The 20082-nt window shown below is 40.9% G+C and overlaps 1 protein-coding gene across 1 annotated transcript in view; it reads left to right on the top strand.

Annotated features, from left to right (window-relative positions):
* Positions 1 to 19409, top strand: part of LOC124273350 (transcription factor HES-1-B-like) — a 31585-nt gene extending 12176 nt beyond the window's left edge. Inside the window, exons 3-4 of the mRNA XM_046708587.1 lie at positions 4293 to 4377; positions 17216 to 19409. Coding sequence (XP_046564543.1) covers positions 4293 to 4377; positions 17216 to 18027 — 897 coding nt within the window. The 3' untranslated portion in view covers positions 18028 to 19409. The remainder of the gene's footprint in view (positions 1 to 4292; positions 4378 to 17215) is intronic.
* The last annotated feature ends 673 nt before the right edge of the window (positions 19410 to 20082 follow it).

Raw genomic sequence — 20082 nt, 5'->3', positions numbered from 1 at the left:
GCCCATCTATGGATGTCAGTTTATGGCTACATAGACCTGGAACAGGACGTTAACATATTTATACAGAAGTCAATCTATGGATGTCAGTTTATCGGTACATAGACCTAGAACAGGACCTTAACATATTTATATACAGACCAATCTATGGATGTCAGTTTATGGCTACATAGACCTAGAACAGGATCGGACGTTAACAGATTTATACAGAAGTCAATCTATGGATGTCAGTTTATCAGTACATAGACCTAGAACAGGACGTTAACAGATTTATATACAGACCAATCTATGGATGTCAGTTTATGGCTACATAGACCTAGAACAGGACGTTAACAGATTAATACAGAAGTCCATCTATGGATGTCAGTTTATCGGTACATAGACCTAGAACAGGACGTTAACATATTTATATACAGACCAATCTATGGATGTCAGTTTATGGCTACATAGACCTATAACAGGACGTTAACATATTTATATACAGACCAATCTATGGATGTCAGTTTATTCTGCATAGACCTAGAACAGGACGTTAACAGATTTATATACAAGTCCATCTATGGATGTCAGTTTATGGCTACATTGACCTAGAACAGGACGTTAACAGATTTATGTAGAAGTCAATCTATGGATGTCAGTTTATTCTGCATTGACCTAGAACAGGACGTTAACAGATGTATACAGAAGTCCATCTATGGATGTCAGTTTATTCTGCATAGACCTAGAACAGGACTTTAACAGATTTATATACAGACCAATATAAAGATGCCAATTTATGGCTACTTTGATCTAGTACTGGTTGTTAACAGATTTATATACAGACCAATCTATGGATGTCAGGTTATCGGTTCATAGACCAAGAACTGGATTTACCAGATTTAGTGGTCAAACTATTAATGTTAACATAATTATGTGTATTCCGGGTTTACACCAAAGCCTGCATGGCTGTTAACATATGGCTACATAGTATACAACTTGGTGCTATCATACGGGTATTTAGTCCGAGTTTTAGGCTCCCTTAACAAAGTTTGGGTATTTCTTCAACATAGACACGCGAAAGTTTGAGCACTAAGATAGTTTTGTGGGAAGGGGCCCTGGGTATAACGCACATGTTTAACATAAAATATTGCAGGCAATTATAAATACTGTAGATCGAGCAGATTCGCTACATTTACCGTTAGCATGTTCATCCCAAGCACGTGTTTCCAGGGCATCCACCTGATCAACAGGTGTTTACTGTGCTCTCCGTGGCAACTAGCGCCATGTGTATTGATGAAAAGTTGTAATAATTTAATCGAAATTTATTATCACCTATTATGATTGACTTTTAGGAACAGTGTTTAGTAGTGTTATAGGAAAATATCGATCATGCAATTCTTGTTTTCCGGATATCATCTGTTCAGCTGCCAATGTGTACGACAAAAAAACTGAAAATGGTAAGGTCATGGATTTGCATTTTACTACATATGAGAAAGAACGGTGTCTTCGACTGTACAGCCAGAACGGAAATAATGCTTTGGAGGAATATTGTACTAATTATGATTTGGTGCGAATATCGAAATGGCGAGATCTCAATCTGAACATTAGGCGACATTTATCAATCTCTTTTGGTGGACATACGGTTGCATGGTCCAATGTCAATCTTGTACCAACAATTTATGTTTGTTGCAGAAAATCTGCAGTGCTTCTGAAAATGAGCTGTTTGTTCTTCTCAGAAATTGATCGTTTGTATTAACTGAGCTCATGCGTTAGTCCGCTGATACTGTCATTGTTTTAACCCTCAGAATTCATCAACAACATGGAATACATTGAGTGCATCCGTAATTTTAAACAGCGTCAGTATTTGTGACAAATTTCGCTTGAGGCCAAACACAAACATCCCTGGCGTGGTATGGGGTAGAGTATAGCGGCAGGGGTAGTCATGACGTCAACCAACACTGTAGGCAACTTGTCCAGAGGTTGACCTCCACGAACCTTGGAGTCTCCAGACACTGTCGTCAATATTCATTACATCTGTAGATCACTGTATTACGTTAGTTCCAAACATTGTGACAACTGGGGGTTTTCTTGTTAGTAACTGTACACCCCGCCTTTACCTCAGTGGGTCTTACGTCCTTCTGTTCCTAGGTTCCCTACAAACTTCAAAATATCGATACGCTACCCTCTCCAGCACATATCGAGTGTTGAGTGAGTGAGTGACTGAGTTCAGTTTTACGCCGCACCTAGCAATATTCCAGTTATATGGAGGCGGTCTGTAAATGATCGGTGTCTGGACCATACAATCCGCGCAATGGGGAACGGATGACAAGTGTCAACCAAGGAAGCGAGCCTGACCACCCGATCCCGTAAGACGCCTCTTACGACCAGCATGGGTTACTGAAGGTTCATTCTTACCCGGACCTTCACGGGTTCGAGTGTTGAACGAAAACAGAATGCTTATAATTGATGTATAAATCATAAACATATACAAACATATTAATTCATTTCTAGCTTGGTCGCTTTCAAAGCCATGAATCCAAATTCTTAAATCGTGAATCTACCGTCATTCATAATGTTGAAGAAAGATGAAAGTAAAGCGAATCTGTAGCTTGGTGAGACAGCGTCTGGCTTGTCAGTGGTATTAGAACATGACAAAGAGCACGTACATGCCGTGATTACTGTAAATCACAATTAGCATAACAGAGAAAAGGTATTATAATGGGCGGTTCTTATCATATCCCACGTAAAGGAGACTTGACGAAGGAATGTTTTCACTGAATGGAAGGGAAGTAGGATTAACTGTGTCATAATGTTTATTATTTGCTGTCTGTCATGAGATGGAGAATGTTGAGTCTGTTTATCAACAATATGACTTAATGTAATTTGCAAGTGAATGATATAATTGTCATCACGCCTTAAGCATAACACAATATAATGTCTGTGGCCAATCAGTCGGTGATAGTTTGTGTATATGTTTTCATTATATCAATAAGTGTTAGGGGCCATTTTAAACTGTAACCGCTTTGCAGTGATTTCATGACATTGTTCTTTTTACCAGCTTATTGTTTAAACTCTTTCCCGTGTGTGAAAGGATTTATCATTAATAAACTCATCCATAAGCTTTCACTTTCCAAGTTTTGGAGCAGAGGTCACCTTGGGGTAGAATCTTGTTTGACAGCCTGTTGTAATATCTATGTGTAGCACTCCAATAATTTAATTTATTTTTGTTCGTGTACTGGTAGGTAAATGTCTTCTGTCATGCGTCAAAACAGACATCGCCAAACACAGAAGAGTCACAAGAAAGCCAAGTCAGAAATCAACAATACATGTGGCTAAATTAATGGTTTATTTCACGACGAGACGCTAGGACGTGTCACTACAGACGTTTATAGGAGAGAATGGGGGACAACAAAGAAAGATAACTCGTCGGATGAAAATTAATCCGCCATCTTTGATTTCACTACAGAATAATTCCAAAGTTACTGTTTCACTAAATCAATTCGTGGAGCTTACACACGTCTGCTGAGACCGGTTATTGCTGTAAGTGTAGCGATCGAGTTCCGGAGCTTCTAGATAAGTGCCGGGCATTTCTACAGGAAACAATACCATAAGCTGTTCAAGCCGCATCCTGCAAACTATTCCCATAAAGTCGTCTCATAGAAGGTGAAGTCACAAAGTAGATGTCTGGCATTCCATTTCATGCTTCTTGCAAGATATTCCAAGTTCTCTAGTAAACCTGAAACACAACTACCAGACACACTAGGTTCTGTTTACCACTTTGGGAATGAGTGAATGTTAATATTGTTGATATAGTGGTCCAAGTTGGTCGGGGCTGGGGATGAGTTTATATACAGCACTCAACTACAGTCAAAGGGCAGTACACTGATAACTTTACTAGTAATATTGTCTAAACTGCCGTATCTGGGTTGAATAACTACCTGACAAGTCCTTTTATATGAAGTCTGATTTTGACAATTCACCCTTGCCTACTATAAGCTTTCATATTCATATCCAGCCCATCACTTAAAGCTTGGGGTAATATGTTTGACACGTGTCTATGCTTATTCCAAAATTAGTGGGAGTTTGGTTCAATATCATTATTTTGTTTTAGAAATATTTACCAATGACACTCTGCTTATAGTCATCAGCATATTATATTTATTTGTTACTTGCAACTCTGGTGATAGTCCTCAGTAAATATATATGTATATGCTACTTGCAACTCTGGTGATAGTCTTCAGTAAATATATATGTATTTCTAACTTGCAACTCTGATGACAGTCATCAGTAAATGTATATCTATTTGTCATGTGCAGGGCCCAAGACCCAGCAAGCTTGAAAAGGCTGACATTTTGGAAATGACGGTGGACTACATCAAGAAGACTCGCGCTGTCGCTGACGGTGAGTACTAAGATAAAAGTGATGACTACAAAATAGAAGATGTGTATGTCGTGCATGCCTTACTCGGTTGTCCCCCAAAACATCCACTACCCTAGCCCTGTAGCCAGCCGCCACCATTCCCCACCCTGCCACGCACCCTCCTCGTTTGCCCCCGTCTCCCAGACACGTATATGTAGCACCCCCTTGTTCGGGACAATACCTACCAACTATACATAATTTACATTTAGATGTGATCTGTCTGGAAGCCTCATCATTCATAGGCCTCACAGATGCGGCATCGGGACGACCATTACTGGAGGACGTGACCTCCTACTAATACTTATAAATCTCAAGTACTATCATACTATCTGTGAGGAGGAGGCCACATACTTATAAACATTTGGACGTAATTGTCAGGGCCTCTATAAATATAAGCTCAGACAATATGTCTACTGTAACTGGCGTGGGAATGCAATGGTGGTTATGTATTATTGTAACAAACACTGTGCCGGGCTGTGCCGTTGTAACAGTGTGTGTGTATCTTCCGCCTGTCCATCGTATACATGCAGTGTGTCGTTATGTACCGGAATATATCACTTATTCACATGACCACACGGATCAGCGTGGAGGTGTGCAAGACACTAATTACCTGCCCTATATTCTCAGTGCGTGGTCGCCATGTCAGATGTGCTGCTGCTACTGGAGAAGTGGCCGCGGTAAAGTACATATACTCAAGCCAATAATGGTTGTCACCCCCCTCCCCACCCCAAACCCACACACACCCCACACCCCGTCTCCAATAACAACCATTATTGGCATGAGTATATTTCGTCCATAGCCATGTGCTGTATGTTCTGCATTGTCCAGTGTGATGTCCACTAAGTCACCAGCACGGGTGCATGAGACATTCCAGCCATTGTTTAGAACTGACCACCCCTGGGCTAATCTGTGACCCCCGGGCGAGTGAACAGAGCCTGCCACACTTACCCCAGCCCGACACGAGTCGAGATCCACTCCACAACGTAATGGGTTTATTTTGACACCTTTGTCTTGTTTTTAAATGACAGCGATGGTTGTATTACTCACAGACTTAATGTAATATGTTGGATTTAAGTCATTATTAACGGTCTGAGGGTCGTTTAATTGGGGTTAACAGGGTCAGGGGGCTGACGTGAGGACAACTGTGGCCCTGGTGGTGTGGTATGGTCCACAGATCCGGTCCATGAAGATGGATATAAGTGCCCACGGCCCTGTCCATCAGCACTTCTACTTTAAACATTACTTAAGTTTGTGTCAATTTGTAATTTTAAAACACCTCAAAATCTTCATGAAAGCATAATTATATATCGGACAGTGAATGATAACAGTGTGATATTTGAATGGAACAGGACGTTTATGAAATGTTTGTCTCATGTTACTTTCACTGCGACGATAACCCAATGCACACTCGCACACATATATACATGTGGCTGGCTGGCTGGCTGGCTGGGTAGATACAGAGATCAAGTTCATAATATAAAGATCATATTCCAGTTATATGTTACTACACAGACATTGTATGGTGTTTTCTTTGAGAATGATTAAGGTTTGAGTAAACACACTACACAGGCAAGGGATGCGATGTTTCCCTCTTTTGTCGTAAATACCCAAACGATTCTACCAACACTGACGTATTATAGGGAAAACACAACGAAGTGAAAATAAATCATGTTCTATTCAGTGGGTAGGTAGATAGGTTGGTAATTGGGTATGTTGGTAGGTAGATAGGTAGTCGGGTAGGTAGGTAGGTAGCTAGGTAGATAGATGGGTGGGTAGGTGGGTAGGTAGATAGGTAGGTAGGTAGGTAGGTAGGTAGATAGATAGATAGGTAGGTAGGTAGGTAGATAGGTAGGTGGGTAGGTAGGTAGGTAGGTAGGTAGATAGGTAGATGGGTAGGTAGGTAGCTAGCTACATATAGATAGGTAGGTGGGTAGGTAGGTACAGCAGTGCTAATTGTGCGACATGGCAGGCACTCAAAGATGCGGAGCATCACACTGCATGGGACTGCCAGTTGTTGAAGAACGCGTGTCCACGCTATGGCCTATGCTTCCGTTTTCAAGCCCCTCAGGGGTCAGGGATCAGGCAGAGGGAGAAAGTGGTTTTCTGACATCAGTTGTCATTTGGTATTTGGTAGAAGAAAATAGTTCTTAAATCAAGCGAAATAGCCCTGCACTACGTGAAGAAGACGCACTTGCAATGCGGTGCTAGTTTGATTTAAGAGAATGGATTACTCGCTTATTCTTGGCGATTTATCCACGATGCCAGTCATTTAACCCCTGCCCTGGCTACGGACCAACTATTGTCCGTCTCCAACTGACCAACCATCAATGGTCACATGTACAGGTGCTCAGGTCGGCACTGACCACATTAATTCGAATATTCGCGTGTGCCCGGTGGCTTAACCCTTCACCTGATAGCAATAAACAATGCCCAGTGGTCAAGAAGACACCTTCTCAGAATTCCTCTTTGTACATATCCCGAGAGGGCGTTCCCTGTTTGCAGACAGGCTGTGTCACTGATGTCGTGGGAACATACCGACAAGGGATGACAGTGTCCAGTAATGACGTCCACTCGATCACCAATGTTGAAACAGTAAATTATGTTTGATGAAAGCCGATACCAAGTATATATATAACACGAGACTGGACCATCGTTATACGATCTCCAGGGTGCTTGTAGTGTTGGTACAACGCGGAAACAGCCACACCACAATACGCCGTCGGTATATCAAATATTATGGCTCAGGTGGAGTTTGTTAAGTCTGGCATCTGAGATATTTTACTTTTGTCCCACACCTGTTTTTCTGTTGCAATGTAAATATCGAAACATGCTTTCGTGATCAGGCAGTTTGCAATTTTGTCAGATTGCCAACCGCAAAACAAAATATTGTGTTCAGGCTATCAACCTCTGGTTTGCTGCCATGGCCTCGAATATTTGCACACTCGTGATGTAGCTGGATTATTACAGACTGAGTATAAAACACCACAAGCCATCCATACTTGGTTAAAATCAAAGATAAACTGAATTCGAACAAATAATAGAAGTTCAGTGCTTCAGGCAACCAACGGCAAACACAACCTCATTTCAAATACGTACCTAGTTTCAATTCAGCAGGAATGAAAAAGTGTTAAGTTTTTTCAATCATAGACATGTATGAGTGTAGGCAAACCTTTGCTCGTGGTCAAGATTATAAAACATGGACAGTCTGACGTAAGTGTATGCATGTGTACAGTATTGACTGAAGTATATTTAGCGATACTGACCGCGCTAAAAGCAGTTAATCACTGTGATAGCCTAGATCTTCAATAAACCTACAGCGGCCGGATCTCTAAGTTTGGTGTGTTGGAGACTGGTGAATTTCTTTTCATATGTAGCGTATTGTTACCAGCTACATTCTCCCGCTGTGTTCCCCTGTTGACATCCACCCAGCTAAGCCTGACGGTGGTTTGACGTAGTACGGTGTACAGGCCCTGCATTTATCTACCTAATTATGTACATCCTTGTCACAACCAACACACGGAAACATCGGAATAATAACATACAGGTTTGTTAATTTCATGGGTCGCCAATCAATCGTGCTTAGTGTGTTGACCCTCGTGTCGCTGTAAACAACACTATTGTAATATACATACACCCGAGTAGGTTCTCCATCCAGGCTGTTTACGGTATGTGCAGCCGCGTCTAGACGTGTACAGTCGTGACAGATGCTGGAAATAATGATGCTCCCAGATTCACATCAATGATGCCCATGTGTGTCACCTCTCTGCATGCCTGTTACTCTCGGCTGTAACTGAATATTTCAGATGGCATTCAGCCACAACATGAAGACGCTGGGTGACGGCGTGTGTGGAAACCAGAAATACCAATGCATCATTGAGTTGATATATGTTGACAGACAAATGATTGGACGATGCTGAGATAAAACATGTCACCATGTAAACTTATACGTAGGTTACATATCGGTATGTAACACATATCTGTAGGTTACATTGTACGTACGCTATATATCAGTATGTAATATGTATATCTATGTTAAGTACTCATATGTAACATATATCACTGGGTTGCATATGTCAGTAGGTGATCTATTAATATTTTACATGTATGTAATTCAATATGTAGCATATACACGCAGGTTACATGTTAATTTACGATTTGTATATCAGTATTTGATTAAATGACATACAAGTACTTGTCATATATGTCATAGGCTACACATCGGTAACATACTGAAAGTGTGACTGTCCCTCCAGGTGGGCGGTTTTAGTTGATGATGATGATGATGATGATGATGATGCCTCACGTGCTCAGTCAACATGTCGTCACGGAGGAGCAACTATCCGTTGTTCCCGTGACGTTCTAAAGTCTTGATGCATGATTTACTTTAACAATCTGCACACACTTCTTTGCCAGTGTTAACCGTTAAATTGACATTTCGATCTGAATGCGATAGGCTCATCAGAATCAGAGGAAGTAATGTTTTCATTAATTGATTAACATCTCATGTTGACTGCGCATAAAAACACTGTCACCACCAATAAGTCACAAACGACTATCACTCCCACCCGTTGCTGCCACCGGCAATAGCTGTACTGCAGTTGTTGAAGGTGTGTTAAGAAGTATTCACTCACTCACCCAATCCCGTCGTTGACTAGTATATTTCTGTGTTAGTTACCATGGTACTATATGCAGTGGTCAGTATATACTGGTACAGGTCACTGTCCGGTAGACTCTGACCAGTAGCCCGCCCGCCTCTACCGACAGGCCAACACACTTCCAAGTCTCCAACTGGGATTACCGCTTTCGCTGTTTGACATCGATCGGTTTTGAGTTGCTAATCCAAGACTTAGTAGAATCCTTCTTTTCATAGGTGTTTGTTGTTTTAGGACGTTTATGTACCCTCAGTAAACTAATAATTTAAGTTCGGTGCTTCTAGTGTTACGCCATTATCTCCTTTTTTCGTGTGGTATGAGATCTGTTGACACGAGACAACTATCTGTGTTCGGTCAAGGGTGTGGGGCTTTACTGGCTGTTGCAGAGATCTTTTATCGGGTCATCTGTGTTTCTCATTTTTATTTTAAAAATATTAAATACAGTTCTAGAACATTAAAAACTCACTCACTCACTCACTCACTCACTCACAATGGTAATCCTATTCTGACCAGTGATTCGAGCTGGGACCCCAACATAACCTGTATCAGATCACGTGACACAAGAGACCTCTGGGTCGTTACTGTACGGAGTAAGCATTGTTGTGAGGCCGCACCCCCATAGTGATGAAGACGCTCCCCACTTTAAGTACATCATCTTACGCATATATCACAGCACCAGGAGATTAACTCACGTGACCCGTAACATAGGTGATTTGCTACTGTAATGGCGACGCATAGAGGTTCTATAGTGCCACCCGCCGAGCACCGTATTTACTTTAGTCGCCACGGTAACCGTCACTTTGTACGACATAAATATATTATCATGAATCCTGACTTTTATAAATTAACCCAGTGCTTAACGAAAATAACCGAGGGATAATATTTCAAGCTGATTTATCAATTGTCAGGGGGATTTGTTAATGTGGAATATCAACCCCGACAGGGCTGACGACCAGATGAAGTAATTGACGCCTCTCCTGACGTTTACCCCGTGCCCGACGTCGTGGAATGTCCGACTGAAATGTGTAGATGTTTGTAGAGGGTAATGTTCCTACGCTCACAGAGAGGCTGAATCCCATGATATATACCACATACTGGAGTTACCTACTGGCATTGTCACATGTAAGACAAAATTTCATTTCAAACTAAACCATTGTAATTGGAACCTATACTCTGAGTGCTATCGTTTACACCAGCACTGTGACTGGCTAGTTTGATATCACACATGGTAATTCTCTGAACATATTATACGGGATGATATGTCAGCTTCATGCCCAAGTAGCCTGGGTGTAGGTGTGTCTCAACGATTCCCTGTCGTACCTGATGACTGGTCCATATCGTCTCATATATACAGCTGACACAAAATACAGAGTGTGCGGAGATAAGGTCATAACTTGACTCAATACATAGAGAGATATAGGCCATGACACCATACATAGAGAGATATGGTCATACGTGACACCATACATAGAGAGATATAGGCCATGACACCATACATACAGAGATATGGTCATACGTGACACCATACATAGACAGATATATCCATACATGACACCATGAATACAGAGGTATAGTCATACATGACACCATGAATACAGAGATATAGTCATATGTGACACCATACATACAGAGATATAGTCATATGTGACACCATACATACAGAGATATAGTCATACATGACACCATACATACAGAGATATAGTCATACGTGACACCACACATAGGGAGATATAGGCATACATGACACCATACATACAGAGATATAGTCATATGTGACACCATACATACAGAGATATAGCCATACTTGACACCATACATAGAGAGATATAGTCATATGTGACACCATACATAGAGAGATATAGTCATATGTGAAACCATACATACAGAGATATAGGCATACATGACACCATACATAGAGAGATATAGTCATATGTGAAACCATACATAGAGAGATATAGCCATACTTGACACCATGTGCATACAGAGATATTGTCATACATGACACCATGCATACAGATATATCCATACATGACACCATACATACAGAGATATAGTCATACATGACACCATGCATACAGAGATATAGTCATACATGACACCATGCATACAGAGATATAGTCATACATGACACCATGCATACAGAGATATAGTCATACATGACACCATGCATACAGAGATATAGTCATACATGACACCATACATACAGAGGTATAGTCATACATGACACCATGCATACAGAGATATAGTCATACATGACACCATGCATACAGAGATATAGTCATACATGACACCATGCATACAGAGATATAGTCATACATGACACCATGCATACAGAGATATAGTCATATGTGACACCATACATTAGAGATATGTAGTCATATGTGACACCATACATACAGAGATATAGTCATACATGACACCATGCATACAGAGATATAGTCATACATGACACCATGCATACAGAGATATAGTCATACATGACACCATGCATACAGAGATATAGTCATACATGACACCATACATACAGAGGTATAGTCATACATGACACCATGCATACAGAGATATAGTCATACATGACACCATGCATACAGAGATATAGTCATATGTGACACCATACATTAGAGATATGTAGTCATATGTGACACCATACATACAGAGATATAGTCATACACGACACCATACATACAGAGATATAACCATACATGACACCATGTGCATACAGAGATATTGTCATACATGACACCATGCATACAGATATATTCATACATGACACCATACATACAGAGATATAGTCATACATGACACCATGCATACAGAGATATAGTCATACATGACACCATACATACAGAGGTATAGTCATACATGACACCATACATACAGAGATATAGCCATACATGACACCATACATACAGAGGTATAGTCATACATGACACCATACATACAGAGGTATAGTCATACATGACACCATGCATACAGAGATATAGCCATACATGACACCATACATACAGAGGTATAGTCATACATGACACCATACATACAGAGATATAGTCATACATGACACCATACATACAGAGATATAGTCATACATATATAGTCATACATGACACCATGCATACAGAGATATAGTCATACATGACACCATACATACAGAGGTATAGTCATACATGACACCATACATACAGAGATATAGTCATACATGACACCATACATACAGAGATATAGCCATACATGACACCATACATACAGAGGTATAGTCATACATGACACCATACATACAGAGATATAGTCATAATGACACCATGCATACAGAGATATAGCCATACATGACACCATACCACTACTATACACTACCCCAGGGTAGGATCACATTACTGTTTTATGTGACCGGATGTTTAAGTAACAGAAACACGAAAGAGTGAAAAGAATAGTTTTTAATCAAATATAACACATGACAATTCTATAACCTTTCGAAGTGAAGACTGCATAGCATTCCTACCCACTGACCCCACGGTGAGGCAGTGTGTCCTCTTACATGAAGTGTTACGGTGACCACTGAACTACTGTTATCTGGGAGAATGTAATACCATGTGCGTGTGTAAGTCTAACCTACCGTTGCACTTCAGGACTGATTTGTCATGTCTAGCTCAGACCAGATGGGCCCTTTGATGTATACCACCGTGCCGACGTAGAGACGACAGTACCTGCTGGTACGAGACTAGACATCCCACGGGCAACTAGCTGGCCCACCCTCTCCCTAGCCCACATCAATACATACTGCTACACACTCTCGCAGTCCCATGTCAGGGCTTAATCAGGTCCTACTAAGACAGATACTGGCGTGCGGCACTGTGACTAAAGATTCAATGATACAAGACATGTACACTGCACGACTTTAGCACGCTATCTAAGAAATATACGTGTGTCTTGTCATTCCATGTGCTTGCATACACCAGACTAAAATTAAGCGCAATAGGAAGGATCCGTATATTGTTTGTGTATGTTATGGAAAGCTGAAAGAACTGTTCTAAAGTTTAATTATGTCTATTTAACCAACACTCATTTCTAAAAGTGCAAGGTGTAATTTTGTATTTAAAAAATTGGTTCAATGACGATTTTGCTACGGAAAATGAAGTTGTATCCGCTTAAACATAACCAGGTTTTAGATTGAGTAACCTTATTGGTAAGATGCCCAAGCTGCCCATGGACAGTGGTGTATTATATTATGTTTGAATAAAATTAACATTAAATGCGTTTTATGTCAAATTAAGTTTTGAAAAATATAACCCTTTAGAAGCATTCTTAAGGTGATTATTTCCCCCGCGTAGTTATGTTATTTTATGTCACTTGATTGAAATACCGTGTAAAATCAGCAAAGAGTCATGGTAAATGTCCATGGCATGCTTATTTGCTGCCTCAGTTAATGCGTTTCGATAGATTTATCCATCCTAGATATTTCAACGTGATAAGAAAATCGAATATAACTTGAGGATTAATTGTAGCATGGAAACTTCTCTCTCTACAATCAAGGATCAGAAAAAGCCGTAACTGGAATTATTCCTTTCTTGAACAGAACACAATGGATGTTCCCTCAATGCGCGTGGCAACAGATTCAATTTTAGTTCTTACGAAAACCAAAAGAATTCGATGGTCTTTCGGAATTCTATTAAAGGGAGATAGTCACAGTGGGGAAGCTTTCTACACGTGGATCTGTATTTAATGAGATCAGGAAAACGGATTACAACCAGGTGAGCGTAAGTCCCCCTTCAAATTACAACTGTTGTATTGGACAACTCGGTGTCCAGGTTGGTTTGTCCTCGTGTAAATTAAACCAACCAAACTCTCAGACAGGGATGTCGAGAGACGCGATTAATTGTAGAGTGGTGGTGTTTAACCTGTTGCTGTGGACGAAGGAATGTTCAGTGATCTATATAGTGCGTGTGTAGGCACGGGGACTACAGCGGGACGCTCACCCACACGTCGCCACACGCTCAGACCACTCACAACTATCCGTAATCGACAAGCCAAGCTAAGACCATACACTGCTTTAACATAAAATAAGATATTTTCTATGAAACAGAGAAAAAAACAATATTACATTCTGTCGTTAATTTCAGAGAAACAGTAGATCAATTATTATTAGATTATTTGAATTGTATAAAGTATATCAGTTAAATATCAATATGATGCATAATTTCCAGAAACGTTTTAAATGGTTATTCTGCATGTACCAAATCCTTCAAGGTCAGGTATTTGAGAAGATCCTCCCTTTCCCACGAGTCTGTCCATCTCAATAATTCGGTTAATAAGAAATTTTAACATGCATAGGTCCGATACATGCATCGTCGAGTAATACTTCCTTATCGGGCGTCGCATCACGACGGGGAACAAAATACCTATTGCTTAGCGAAACCCAAATCGATCAAATTATGTGTAACGTTATCTGTCAAACATGCCTCAGAAAACAGGTCAACAGAAATTGATCACTGTCAAAAGCATGTAAGTTTCCATTTTGTCCGCCCCCTGCTGCGCCAATCCATGTTGGTCCCGGTGCTATTTCACGCCTGGCTTCATGCATTGGCAACAAGTTTTTTCACACGGTTTTGAAACACGCACTCGTCAGGGTATTTGTTGTTTGATAGATAACACTTTGTCAGTATCAATCAGCTAACTGTCAACAAAATGGTACTTCGTCACTTTTCAAAGTGTCACCCTTATCCCGTACTTATGGATACGATATTACCACTTGCTGTGATAGAAAAGCTATTCTGCAGTGAACACACAAGTAGATAGCATCGTGATGCCTTCAGCTGGCGAGGGGCGGGTCGAGGGGCCATTTCAATATATTGTCATTAACAATGTTCAAACATACCACTGAATGCTTTAGGGATATGATTTATGATCATTTCTGGCTCAACGTGAGATTGGACAATAAACATATTAGTTGGATCGTGTTTCATATGTTCATCATGACATACGGGTCACACTCTTTGTGTGGCTGTTTGAGATATAATATGAAAGTTTATGAAGACAAAATGTGAACTTATGTCCGAGTGATGTATTGTGAAGCTTGTGTATAGAATACGGCAATGTTTGTTATGTTGAGCATCTGGTTAGTGGGATACTGCCGTATCACTGTATTCTAAATAGATTCAATGTAACGTATTTCCACAATCCTGTCCTTCTAATCGCGGCGAGTGGCCAATTCTACCTATATTCTCATTGTATTCGTTCGTGATAAGAACACGGGACAAGAGTAGATCACAAAGGCCCTGCCTAAAGACCCTGCTTTTGTTCGTCTCGCCTGGTCTCCTCCTTGTAAAGATATCGCAGAGCCCTAGCCACGGTGACATGATCCTGCTGACCAAAGAGAGAACACTTATACCAGTGAAAAACGACGCCAAGCCTTCAACAAATTATCTGCGATAAAGTAAAATTAAATCATTAGCCTCCTCCTCAGAACGCCGGTTTAGGGGAAGGCGGATTAGCGGGTAATACTAGTAAATCCTCACTCGATAGCATCTTAGCAACTCGCAATGGCAACCAGTAGAGGGCACATGCGGTTTAGGGTATATTTGAAAACGTAGATACCACGCCAACTAGAAGCTAACCTAGGGTGAGATATTTACAACTAAAAATTAATCTCAGAGGATCTGGAAGCGATTGGCGCCCGTCAGTGTTGGCTTAGAGAGAGGGGATGAATAGCGAACAATTCTGACCTCAGAAGCCACAGCAAGAACATATGTGACTTGTAAACCGAGCCGAAGGTTTAGAGAAGAGCGTAAAGGAATTTGAATTTTAAATGTTGGTTTTAAGTGATTAACAGACGGAAATGAACAATCGATTGATAAGATATATTTGGCAAAATTGAAAGAAGGGAGATTTGAATTGTTCTAACATTACAGGACCTCATGGGGTAGGATGTTGATCTTGTGTCACTGGGTAGTTGAAGGAATGTAGAGATCAAGATACGGGTGCGTTGTGTTTGACTCAAGTTACCGCGTACAGGAGATTCTCCATATTCCACAGTGTTCAGGGCGACGGTTTAGTATGGTACCCGTGTTGTAGGCAGTGGCTGTATGGGAATGCAACGATCTGCTTTCATCAACCAATCAATCAACAAATCAATCATTTAATCAATCAATCAAAGATAAATTAAAAGACCCCTCTCTAAAACACCTAATATAAATTAAAAAATAAATGTATAAAAAAATAGAAAAATAAGAAACAAAACCAAGCACATGGGAAATCCACAGTCTCACAAACTGTACCCATATTGCACTTTACACAGTAATACAAAACATTTACATACATCCAATAATGGGGACTCGCACTTGCCAGACCCAGCGGTGTTATTAATCTCTGGACATCGTGAACCCACCTGCCAACAGGTAATCCCTGGCTTAACTGGAGCATTGACCAAGATGGTGGACACAGGATAAACCACATAATGGTCACCTTAAAAATGCCTAATGGCCTTAGTCTGACACGGCCAAGATATGTTCAAGGGCTCGAGTGTTACCTTGCATACAACGTGTATTGTGCTTATCTTGCTGTCCACAAAGGATTTCTTGTGGAGTTTGACAGGGATTAGTGCGACAAGATAAAAGCTTCACAACTGTGTTGAACTTGCTAACAAACAGTGATGTCATACAAGGTACTCCAAAACACTGCATTTGATAATGCCCTACCCCTCTTGGGTGTTTAGTGGGTTTGGGGTGTGCTGTGTAGGTTCATCCTTGTGAATTGTGATGGCAGGACATTATTGAGAAAACAGTTATGTCTTTTTATAGTCTGTTTTCAGTCGCTAAATATAGAAATCATGAGCTGCTGAAATAATTAATATCACTGGTTATTGTGTTTGTGAGAGAGGGAATGTTTGTGAGTGTGTGTGGTGAGTGAGTATGGTAGTGTGCCGTTTTTAGCAATATTCCAGCAATATCACGGCGGGGGACACCAGAAATAGGGTTCACACATTACACCCATGTGGGGAATTGAACCCGGGACTACCACGTGACGAAGGCTACCTCACCGCCCCCTGAGTGTGAAAGAGAATGTGAGTGTGTTGGAATGTGTCAGTGTGTGAAATAAAGGTGAGGATGGACAAAACGGATGTACATGTTTTATGTTTTGGTCTTCGCTAGTGTTTTACTCTGAATTTCTTTGTGCAGATGGTGCTTCCCGTGTGCCCAGTCCCGGAATCCAACAGCAGTATGTGGCCGGGTACGAGAAGTGTGTGAAGGAAGTCATGCAGTTCCTTGAAACACACAATAACATCACCCATGACATTCGGGACAAGATCACCACCCACTGCCAGGACAAACTACAGGAGAAAGCCCAGTCTGTTGAACCCATGGAGGGCATAAAATGGGAGAAGTCGGACGACGAGAGTGATCCACCATCAGCCAGTGAACCATCTTCGCCTGATATTGCTAAATCAACGACCCCCGTAGATGTCATTAAACAGGAGGAGCGACTTCCGGTCCAGAACACGGCCTATGTGACGCCTCTACTACAACAGTCCAGCCCGGAGACGTCTCCGGTGAAGCAGGCAACTCTGCAACAGGTGTCTGGCCCTATCAAGCTTGTGTGCGGAGGTGACATTTTAATACTCCTGGACTCGGCGTCAACACCAAATATTGTGAACCCACCCACCATTCCAAAAATACACTTCGGTCAGCCAACTTCTGTCCATCCACTTCCGGAAATGTACCCATCATGCAATGTAAACATGTTAGGCGGAAGTGTAGCTCAAGGAACCGTTCCGTATCCCGTGTACAGACTCTCCAATATTCCAATTGCAGGAATCACTTCTACGAGTGCCATTCCGACTAGCATGCAGTCAATCCAAGTGCCCAGTCAAGCTCAGAACAAACTGCAACTTCCTATTGGGAACGTCATCACCAGCAACGGCCAGCCACTGCCGCAGAATTGTCACGTTGCTGGTCAGCAGTCAACAGCGTCAATGTGGAGACCATGGTGACCCCCTAGATTGTTTCCTACGATAAGATGAATACGTCCCAGCTTTAATCTGTATATAATATTTATATATATGAACGCGGTGTATGTTACAGAGGGCTTTAAAGAGAGTGTCTGTTGATGTGTACATGTATATGATCAAGAGGGTGATTGTAATATGGGATGTGTAATACAAGTGCCCATGAACCTGCAACCTGCTGTGCTGACCAGTTCTACTTCATTATTCCATCATAGACCGTCATAGGGCAGGGTATACTTACTTTGTGGTGTTTGGTTGGCAATGCCATGACGTTTGGTATGCATCCATGTCGATATATAGCCAGGATACAAACAAACATACACCATGTGATATCCTTCAAGATGGTATATCCCTTACGATAACACCTATGTTTAAGATATCATGATGTATTCGTTAAGATATCATGATGTATTCGTTAAGATATCATGCCTCATTATTTAAGACAACGTATTCTAACCTTATACATAGCATGCTCTGTCTTAAACACAATGATGTATGTATAAAGATACAATGTCTATTATTTAAGACAACATATTCTAACCTTTAAAGATAACATGTTCTGTCTTTGAATATATCACCTTAAACTCTTTAACATACCATGTTCTGTCCTCACAGGTAATATCCCTGAGATTATCATGGTCTGTGGTTAAACATACCATGTTCTGTCCTCACAGGTAATATCCCTGAGATTATCATGGTCTGTGGTTAAACATACCATGTTCTGTCCTCACAGGTAATATCCCTGAGATTATCATGGTCTGTGGTTAAACATACCATGTTCTGTCCTCACAGGTAATATCCCTGAGATTATCATGGTCTGTGGTTTAACATACCATGTTCTGTCCTCACAGGTAATATCCCTGAGATTATCATGGTCTGTGGTTAAACATACCATGTTCTGTCCTCACAGGTAATATCCCTGAGATTATCATGGTCTGTGGTTAAACATACCATGTTCTGTCCTCACAGGTAATATCCCTGAGATTATCATGGTCTGTGGTTTAACATACCATGTTCTGTCCTCACAGGTAATATCCCTGAGATTATCATGGTCTGTGGTTAAACATACCATGTTCTGTCCTCACAGGTAATATCCCTGAGATTATCATGGTCTGTGGTTAAACATACCATGTTCTGTCCTCACAGGTAATATCCCTGAGATTATCATGGTCTGTGGTTTAACATACCATGTTCTGTCCTCACAGGTAATATCCCTGAGATTATCATGGTCTGTGGTTAAACATACCATGTTCTGTCCTCACAGGTAATATCCCTGAGATTATCATGGTCTGTGGTTAAACATACCATGTTCTGTCCTCACAGGTAATATCCCTGAGATTATCATGGTCTGTGGTTAAACATACCATGTTCTGTGTGGTTAAACCTCACAGGTAATATCCCTGAGATTATCATGGTCTGTGGTTAAACATACCATGTTCTGTCCTCACAGGTAATATCCCTGAGATTATCATGGTCTGTGGTTAAACATACCGTGTTTCATTATTTAGTATTCCATCCTTTATCCACAACGAGCTGTTAATGTGCCATGCTGTATCCCGACGTACACTATGTTTTGTCTCGGTGGAACCATCATTCCTACCCAAACAGTTCCCTCCTCACCACGAGACGTGATTACATACACCTCTCACATCCATTATACACGGCTAAACATGTACAGTTTGTTTGTTTCTGTACATATGATGTTTGTAAATATAGTAATAAATATTATATCATAAAAGAATCCGTTTTCTATTTTGTGGCGGTGTGAGTGGGCTCCAGCTATATCCCTATTGCAGGGTATCTGCTCCTATCGTATATAAAAATTGCCGGTATCTGGCTTCTGTTGAAAGCTGCAGTAGTAACGTTCCATCATATTTGATACTTCAGACATATAAAGAACTTATCTGTATAGTGTCTAAATATTATTCCTCGCAATGAAGGTAGTTGTTACTCTGTAGTAAACTGTTGTACGATCTGAAACATTCTACACTTCAGTACACTCTAGTACACCCTGAAACGCTCTAATACACTGTTGTCACA

Source organism: Haliotis rubra, unplaced genomic scaffold (assembly GCF_003918875.1).
Source record: "Haliotis rubra isolate DU_JTF1 unplaced genomic scaffold, ASM391887v1 Scf18, whole genome shotgun sequence".
Lineage (NCBI taxonomy): Eukaryota > Metazoa > Mollusca > Gastropoda > Lepetellida > Haliotidae > Haliotis > Haliotis rubra.
The sequence above is the reverse complement of the archived record's forward strand: the minus strand, read 5'-3'. Positions and strand labels throughout refer to the sequence as shown.